Source organism: Glycine soja, chromosome 6 (assembly GCF_004193775.1).
Source record: "Glycine soja cultivar W05 chromosome 6, ASM419377v2, whole genome shotgun sequence".
NCBI classification, from domain to species: Eukaryota; Viridiplantae; Streptophyta; class Magnoliopsida; order Fabales; family Fabaceae; genus Glycine; species Glycine soja.
In genome coordinates, this window is record NC_041007.1 from 7,513,448 (window position 1) to 7,522,876 (window position 9,429).

The following is a 9,429-nucleotide window of genomic DNA, read 5'->3' on the forward strand; positions in this document are numbered from 1 at the left end:
CATTGTTTCACTTATTTTTACAGTTTTTTAATTAGATATTTTTCTTCTTTTTGAAATTATCAATGTCAATCAAACATGTGTGTGGGAATAATATTTTCAAATATATTATTCTTGAAAATATGACTCTCAAAAAATACAATTTTTCAACTTCAAATAAATGCCCCCTAAAAAGTTATTTAAACCTTATCTAAATAATGAGAAAAAAATATTTTTTAGTCATTATGATATTATTGAGAAGTATCCATCAATAGTCTATTTCAAGGATCAACTTTTTTTTTTCTATGTTCCTGACATTGAATCAATTGGACAAACTTCCAGTATCTTTTCTACTTTGAAAGACCTTGAATTATATCTCTTAATCTCGATTTTTTATATATAAATATAACTAATATATCTTCTTCAAATATTTTTTTTCCAAAAGAGCCATGAACAGTTGCTTTAGGAGTTGCCAAATAAGGATTAGTCGATGAGTAATATTTTTTAGAAACATGATTAATAACCTTTAATAAAATTTATCTATTCTTTTAATCATATTTTTTGCATTCATTGGAAACACAAATTTGTGTCTTATTCCATGGCAACCCATCTATATAAGAGAAATAAGTTTCTTAAAACATAAGCTCACTCACAACAAAAAGGAAAAAAGAAAGAAAGAAGGAGAGGTAGAATTATATAAGATGTTTAAATAGGGAACGTATTTGATGCAAAGTGTGGCAGAGGCGGGAATGGGCCAAACCAAATTGATGACTATTTTGATGGCCTAGGCACACTTATATGTATCACATCAATTAAAAGTATAATTGTATTCCGTGGCGGGACCAACAGCTAGCGATCTTTTTACCCCAAAAATCCTAAAAGTTAGGCATCGATGGTTAATCACGAGAGATATACCGTCAGGTGGAGTGCGAGTTTGAGAAATGATATGATATGATGTACCATTTGTTGAAAGGTGTGTCTGTATAATTCCTAGTTTGAATGGTCAAGCTAAAAATTGATTGTTCATGTTAAACATTGGATACCATATATTCTTTTCCATCTTTTTTTGGTCCCCATTATCGCCTCCTTTCACTTCCCTATCCTTCCATGCTCTTACCAAAATCTTCTTTCTATTTTTGTTCTTTCCCTATTATGTGTGTTGTTGTTCACACGCTTGGACAAAGTACGTTACATTTTCTACTGTGAAGATTTTCCTATTGATCACTGATATATGTGTTGGCCTGGATGATTGACTCCAATGTTGAGTTGGTTAAAACCAGAAATGGAAGGACCCTGAAGTGAATATTCTGCGTTAACTCTGCGACGGTAGAAGTCAAATGAGAATAACTGAAGTTATGAAGTACAAGTGAGAAGAACAAGTGGGGTGTTAGATTTATATTTAGAAATACAAAGTCAATGCATGCGTGATGCAGAGAATGGCCACGATTGAATAAAAACTAGCCCTTAACAATGGCAATAAACTTTTGCGCCTGTTAAGATATTTTAAGCCAGAGTCCTCCTTTTCGGGGTCAACAAGTCAGGGTTTGTGGAAATACCAGAACTTGATATAGTATATTCCTTCTACGAACAATTTTAAAAGATGCAACGTTAATTTATTAATAATACTACGGTTAACACTTAGCATAACATAATAATATCCAAATGTTGTTGAGTTAACTAACCATTGTGGTGATCGATGAGGCTATAGTGGCATTTGAAGAAAAATATGTGAATGAGGCATGATGGGATTTCGCAGATGGGGGGATATGAATTCGTGGAGTGAAACGGAGACAAGGGGGTAGTTTGGTTCGAACCCAAGAGTGTGGTGAAGAACAACACACATGGGTTAGTTGACCCCTTAGCCATGTTAATCACTAACATTTGTCATAAAAAAGACAAATCATGTCATGATACAACCATCCACGGGGCCACGCCACAATGCTTGAATTGAAGCTTATTGTGATTCATCATTGTAAACTTAAATACCTTGCGTGCACTCCCTCCTCACACGCGCACGTATGAATCAATCCACATACACACACCCCAGCAATTCTTTTCTTATTATTTTGCCTCTTTTTGGCTTTTTCCATTATTATTAACTACGAAAATACAGGCACACTGTCGTATGTTCACATTTCTATTAATTTATTTATTTAATAGTTTAATTATTTGATGCACTTCAATCAAGGGCATATATGTCAATGCATGATCTATATAATTCAACTCCCGTGCTGTCTTGTGGGTTGGAGTTTCCACATCCACTTTCCACCTTTGACTGTAGCCATTCACGCTTGTTCCTCTCTTCTTTGTCCTTCCTCACCCGCTTCAACCTTTTCACTCCTCTCTCTCTCTCTCTCTCTCTCTCTTTCTCTAACCTTTCAGTTATCGGATTCATCTCCATTCTCGATCTCTTCTCAGTTCTCTCTCTATTCTAAGTAAGTTTTTCATTTTTCGCATTTCCTGTGATTTTTGTTTCCCAGGCCAAGGATAATAATTTATTACAATTCTGGAATTGGTATATGGTTTTTGTTCAACAGGCCAAGGATAATTTTTGGGCTAGTTTTCTTTTTTAAGTTTTGTTCGGGAATTTTAAGGTTCTCTTGTTTGTTAAAAAATAAAATTTTAGTTCAAAATTGAGAACTTATTGCGTGGATTGAGCTGAGGATTCATGAAAAGTTTTAATCTTTTTGTTGTTTGGTTTTGGTTATGTCGATGGGGAATTGGTGGGTGGTTTCTGATGTGGAAATTAATTATGTTTGTTGCAGGTTGGTGAGTAGTTTTGGGTGAAGGAGAAGAAGGAGTGGCTTTATCTTTTTGTGGGGAAGGATACAGCAGCATGCGGTGGTGGCTTAGTCTTTCTGTTGATGTATTCCGCAAAGGGATTTCGTTGAATCTGTATTGCAAAGTGATTCTGTAATTTGTGTGCTGTGGTCTAAACCTTTCTTAATCTTCTCTTTAAACCGTTTCCATGGGATCCAATTTCTTTGTTGTTCTTCCTTGCTACGTCCGTCAGATCAGCTGAAGGGTAGCATTAGCAAACACAAATTCATCTTTCACTCTCTAAAAAAAATCTGTTAATTAGCCTTTTTTTTTTCCTTTTCTAGGAGTGTTGAGTTGTTCCTGTTTGTTTAGAATTTTAGGCATCGTTTATTTGGTTTCAGTCAAATTCAAAACCTGTTGTTGTCGTGGAGGTGATCAGATTAATAATTGTCCTAAGGAAAAGTGTGGTTCTTGCATTTTGAATTGAAGAGGGTTGGGAAAAGTAGTTATGGTGTGCCAAGCAGCGAGCCAAACGAGATTTCGGGCATTGAAACATGAAAATGGAATCGCCGGGAGCTCCACCATTATAGTTAAAGTTATAGCATGTTTTCAACCTCTCCGAGAATGCCAGGTTTTCGATGTGATCCACCTTTCAATGGCCAACATTTTTGTTGTTATATTATTTTTGCACATTTTGTGATCTGCAAACTAACACATTCAATAAATGTTAATTTCTGTGTTCCAGGCTGAATATTTCCGTCATTTGCTCAAACCTGTGACGTAATTGTTTTGCCTTGATTCGTTTGGGTGGGTTAAACCGGTTCTTTTATTTGTTTTCCTTGTTCGTGAAACAAAGTACCTTTTGTAACAAATAGCTTTTGAGTTGGAATCGTTTTTCTTCAGGTATATTTTACATTATTGTTATTATTGTTCACTCATCAAAGAATGACTTTTATGTTGTTTAATTATTGATTTTATGGTAAATGTTTTGGATTTTTAGGTGATTGTTCTGATTGAATGGGAGGAGATTGTGGAACCTGGGCACCACATCTAGAATCACCAAATTTGAATCTCCTTGACACTGGGAAGCCGGTTGGTATTTCTGCAGCTATGAACCCTGGCTTTAATATGGTCTCTAGCAATGCTACGGTGCCTGCTTTCGGATCCTCTACAGTGCCTCATTTGCAGTTAGGACATTCCTATGAACCCAGTGGTTGGTCTTATTGTTTGCCCTGCTTTCCACAGGGATTTGCTCCTGCTCTGAACTTCAATGCTGAGGGAAACCCTCCTGCTGACCATGTAAAAACTTTTGGGGACAAAATTGGTCCCTATGGTGAATCCAGTTCCCTTCAGAAACAAATTCTTGTTATTGATCAGACGGGTGGTCAAACAACTATTGTTTATAGCTCCAGGTTTGGCAGTCCTGGTGAGTGCCTTGCTTCTTGGCATTCAAAACTGCATGGTGCTAACTATTTGAGGGGGAACGAACCTTCTTTCAGAAGAGGTTTGAATTTGAATTTGAACTTGAATATGACTGAGCCAACTTTGGCTGATAAAGTAGATGAGAATCCGGGAACTAGCATTGAAAGTGAGATGCATGAAGACACCGAAGAAATTAATGCATTGCTTTACTCGGACAGCTATGGCTATTCTACCCAGGATGATGATGATGAAGTTACTAGCACAGGGCACTCTCCGAGTACAATGACCACTCATGATAACTGTGAAACCTTTAGGAGGGATACCGCAGAAGAAGTTGCAAGCTCTGCCAGGAAAACCAAGAAGAGGAAGCTATTGGATGGCTATTATGATGACATACAACTCATTGATACTGCCAGTTCTCAGAATCTGAACAAGTCTTCTGCAACGGGAGATGATGACGCAGAATCAAGATGTTCTAGTAACATCAATGAAGGATCCTTGTCTGGCAATAAGAAGATTAAAAAGGAGAAGATACGCGATGTTCTGAGCATTCTGCAGAGCATAATTCCTGGTGGAAAGGATAAGGATCCGGTCATGCTTCTTGACAATGCCATACATTGCTTAAAATCCTTGAAACACAAGGCTCAAGCACTCGGACTTGATGCCTTGTAAGTTGGAGAATTATTACCCACACAGTGTTACTATTTGTCATCTAAGTAGTACTTTATAGTGTAAGTTCTGTTGATTTGCTTGTTGTTCATACTTCATGGAGTCTGCAAAATAAACAAGGTCATGGTTGTCAAGGAATTTGTGCTCAGCAACATAGGTGTTACGTGTGAAATACTGAGTAAAGTTGTCTTCTAAAGCCCTTTCTGAGTTGGAAATATAGTCAGTGTAACCTATGTTAAGCATTGTGTAAGGAAAGACGGAAGTGTTCAGTGTATCAAGCGCAATAAAGGAACTATGAATCATTATTCATTAGTCCGTGTCTTAGACTAAAGAGAAAGTAGCACTCACACCATAGCATGGTGAGTGAACCATTTTGAATGAGAAGGGTGTGGTTGGTTATTCCAGATAAGGGTCCCAAAAACGAGTGCACGCTGATATGGGGCCCAAACTTGCTTCCTCTTTTTGTATCCTAGTCATGTTAGAGAGAAAATGAAGAAATTTTTTTCACTGGCTGTGAGAGATCGAGGTAACTTGGTGCGGTTGGCTCGGGCACACTCGTTCACAAGTTTCCACCGGGATAGTTACAGCAGTGTAGTGTAGGACGCATGTGGGAAACAGATATTTGTGTTCTGAGTTGTGCCCTACTTACTACTTTTATGGGTTTGTGTTGTGTGTATCGTAATTGATGTATGACTATGGACTACTACTTAAAGAGGATTGGATGATATGTCTTTGGTTGGATGTTATTTAATGTGAATGGTGTTACTGTTGTCTTTTTGCTTGTGTATTTACGTCGCATGCACGCATTTATGATATGAGAAAGTGATGTGTTTTTAAATTTTGGGGCTTGCTAAATGAAAATGCATTGAAAATCAAAGGTGAGAGTGCACTAATGTATATTTTTAATCAAGTTTTTATAAAAACGTGTTATAAATGTATATTTTACTGAAATTTTTAATGCATTCTTACTAGTTAATACTATCAAGCATTAAAATATTTGTTTACTTAATTGATTTTTTAACTTATTTCTTTACATCATTGCTGGGAAGATTTTTAAAATATTAGTACTGGTATTGTAATTATTAAATTTTATTTGGATGATTCGTATGTTGATGAGAAGTTATGTCCGGCTCCATGGTGATGGCTGGGTGATAAAAGGGGTAGGGGACCACAGCGTTGAATTATTAGAGAGAAGGGTGCATTTATGTGTGCGTGAGAGAGAGTGAGGCACGGGCACGGTTATGGTGAATGAATAGTCATGAGTCATGGGTTAGGATCAAACAAAAGAAAGAATCTTGTACAGTGTTTTGTTTGTTGAAGGAACTTCATTGGAAGCCTACCATTGTTTGGAGGCTGGAGCAACATGTTCTAAGTACCTGTTTTCCTTCCTTTCTCTTTTTCGGTGGATGGCAGAGTTCGATCTGAGTTTCTTTTTTAATAGTACATTTTTTTGTGGGTGCCCGTGCCTTTGGTCAACAACTAATTTATAAGCTCACACATGTGTACTAGAAATTTGAATTTGTTAGTCTTATTATTATTATTATTATTTGCAGTATGTATCTACACGATTATAATAATTAGCTCTGTCCGGCTATCATTCTTGTCATTGACATTTACTTGAGTTTTTAATATTGGTGATCCGATGTCCCAAACACACTGATTTAATTTACTTGACTACATGATTTTGGAGTTTAAACGGATGGATTCAGTTTCCATGCATCTACCCAAATTCTTGCACTAGGCTGATCTTAGTAAGTTTTCTCCTAATTAACAGTATTTGAAGAAAAAAAATGAGGATTGCGTTGTCATTTTTGTGTGGTGACAATTGGGTTGTCATATAAGTAAGTTAAAAATAAGATAAAAAAAAATATTGCACTCAAGTTTTGTGGATGAAAAAAAAATTATAGAAAGAAGAGATCATACTAATGTGATCAGTCAAATTTTTCAATTAATTATCTTATCAACAAAATTAAAAATTACTGTTTTTTTTTTTAAAAAGAAGAAGCTAAAATAAGAAGAATATTCTGGGAAAAGGTCAATAGTGGGGCTTGATGGATGGGCAGGCATATATTCTTCAAACGAATGACAGTCAGATACAAAATCGTAGGTATGAAGAATGCATGCCTTTCCCTTGAAGGACAGAACAACAAGTTACTTTTGTTAAAGATATGGTTGGTCTGAATGAATACTTTGAACCATCGCATTTCAGAGAAGAAGGCGTGCTTCACATTGCATGTTACGTCTCCATTATATAGGTTAGTGGCAAGGGAATCGAATAAAACTCTCACAAAAGATAACGAAAGAGAATGTATAAGGAGACAATTTTCTAGTGGTCATCTCTTATCACACTTTATGTTTTAGTATTCTACATATATCTCTCTCTTGGTATTTATTTTTTATGAAATTCAATTGACAGTTTTACACTGCTGAGAATAGTTAATTGGACAGTATGACAAATTTTCCGTGAAAGGATTTTCGTTTTTTGCTATTAAGGTGTGATAGTTTTGGGCTCAACTACTTTACAGAAAATTGTGAAATGCTGCTATGCATTATGGTTCATTAGGTTCCATGACGTATTCTAAGATGCACATCTATTTAGTTTGGTGCGTGGATATATGCGCCAAGTTCTATAGCCATAGATTTACTTTATAAAAGGAAAAAAAAAAAAAATAGTTGGAGCATGAATGCACTCTCAACTGCAAGGCGCATAGACAGCTACCAAGTTCCATATTTTTTTGGCTTTTCTTTGTGAGAAGTTCTGCAGTGCACTCTTAAGTTAGAGTGCATCCACGCACCTTGAATATATTATTGTTGGATCAGAATATAAAAAATCATATTACTTTCTTTTGTTCAAATTCAATGGTAGTCATTCAAGGTGCAAGAATGCAGCATATTTAAAAGGTATATATATATATTGTATTACAATAATTGTATACTAAAATATTTAGAATTATTTTCTAGATATTTTATCTCTTAGTCTCAATTCATAAACTGCGTATAGTTTTTCATTTATTTACCTATTGACAAGTACAGCATGTATTGCATAAACATATTTTAAATGCAATAAAAATTCAATTTTGTTATAAGCTGTAGTAGGAACACATGATAGTTGAAGAGATAAGAAGTTTGTTTTTTCTTTTAAAAAAAGAGTCAAGTTTTAGTTTTGTAAATAAAGATTAAGTGTTGTAAGAGTTTTATTCTATTTTTTATTTTGAAGTGATGTATACATGCTGGTGTACTTGCTGTGGTTTGAGTCATGACTCATGAAGGAAAATGTGTTGTGGCCTTAGTGGGTTGGTTGGTGTTGCTACTAGCCTCTTGATGTTGGGCTTGGGCCTCGTAATAGGTTAGAGCACTCTTTTGTTTTTTGTCTATTTACTTTAAACTCGAAATGACTTAATAGTTCACAATTAAGAATTATATGAATTTTGAATTTTCAATCTGGTGGGTGAAATTGTGAGGAAAGACACGCTCTGGTTTGTCACTTGTCTAAATTCTCCAAACTTCTACAATAATTGAAAAAATGCCTTCCTTTCTCTTATTCAATTTTTCCCCCTATAGCCACAATAAATTGAATCTAATTAGTTGTCATGCTGCATACCAAATCTTCCACTATTGGACCAACCCTATTAGCATACTCAGTTTCTTTTATATAACCAAAAGTAATATAATTTGAAACAAAAGGTGTTTAAGGAGGAAAAAAAAATACCTTAAAATTTTATTCCAGCAAATATCTTACTTTTCCTTATCGCATACTCAGTTTTTCTTTTATATAACCAAAAGTAATATAATTTGAAACAAAAGGTGTTTAAGGAGGAAAAAAAATAAAATACCTTAAAAATTATTCCAGCAAATATCTTATTTTTCCTTATCATTACTATTACCTAATACCTACTAATGAATTAGGTTTTTCTTTATTATTTATTATGGTCAAAAGCCTTTTTCTTTTTTATTTGTTTTTTTCTCTCACAAAAAGTATTTAACATACAATAATTTGTATTGGACTGGGCCAACGGTAGTAATGAATATTGGATTGAGGCCCATGTTATTCTCACCCTCCCATTTCTCTAAGTTCACACCTGAACATTTGTTTTTATATGTAGGAAGGAATCAAAGACCATACGAAAAATTTACAATAACTCACACATTTTATTTTATTCAACCAACTAAGCGAGTTTGACATAAACAAATTTTCGGTGTACTTTACTTAATAGAAACTTTTAATTGAAACTTTTTCATTATTTATGTCAAACATAAATGAAAATGATTTTTCATCATCTTAATTTTTTAAGAAAAAATTAGAGAACGACAACTTGTTTTTATTGTGTAATGAACTACAGTAATGCTATACAGTGCGGATTTATGGAAATGTACAACGGAAACCTTTTACCATTTTAGTTAATTTAAAATACACGTTGTGTTTTTTTAAATATTTTTTAATCGTAATTTTTGTAGAGGACATTAAATTAAAATTAAATTAATTATGATACAATTATATTTTTAATTAAAATTGAAATTATTATAATACATTTTTTTAAATTTTTTTATAGTAATTAAATTAATTATGACATAAATGACTTGTTTTAATTGAAATTTAATTAA

The 9,429-nt window shown here is 34.2% G+C and overlaps 1 protein-coding gene across 2 annotated transcripts; it reads left to right on the forward strand.

Moving 5' to 3' along the window:
• The first annotated feature begins 2,209 nt into the window (after positions 1 to 2,209).
• On the forward strand, positions 2,210 to 5,602 carry LOC114415238 (transcription factor SAC51-like). 2 transcript variants are annotated; one of them, XM_028379835.1, is made up of 4 exons: positions 2,210 to 2,411; positions 2,742 to 3,376; positions 3,482 to 3,639; positions 3,737 to 5,602. In XM_028379835.1, exon 4 carries the CDS (start codon positions 3,754 to 3,756, stop codon positions 4,828 to 4,830), a length of 1,077 nt encoding a protein of 358 aa, XP_028235636.1. In that variant the 5' UTR covers positions 2,210 to 2,411; positions 2,742 to 3,376; positions 3,482 to 3,639; positions 3,737 to 3,753; the 3' UTR covers positions 4,831 to 5,602. The 2 variants fall into 2 exon arrangements, with proteins under 2 accessions (XP_028235636.1, XP_028235634.1); XM_028379833.1 differs by having other exon boundaries at positions 2,742 to 3,367.
• Positions 5,603 to 9,429: the final 3,827 nt, after the last annotated feature.

What these genes read in the sequence shown, in the direction of transcription:
- LOC114415238 (XM_028379835.1), top strand. Translation starts at nt 3,754, where the DNA reads ATGGGAGGAGATTGTGGAACCTGGGCACCACATCTAGAATCACCAAAT.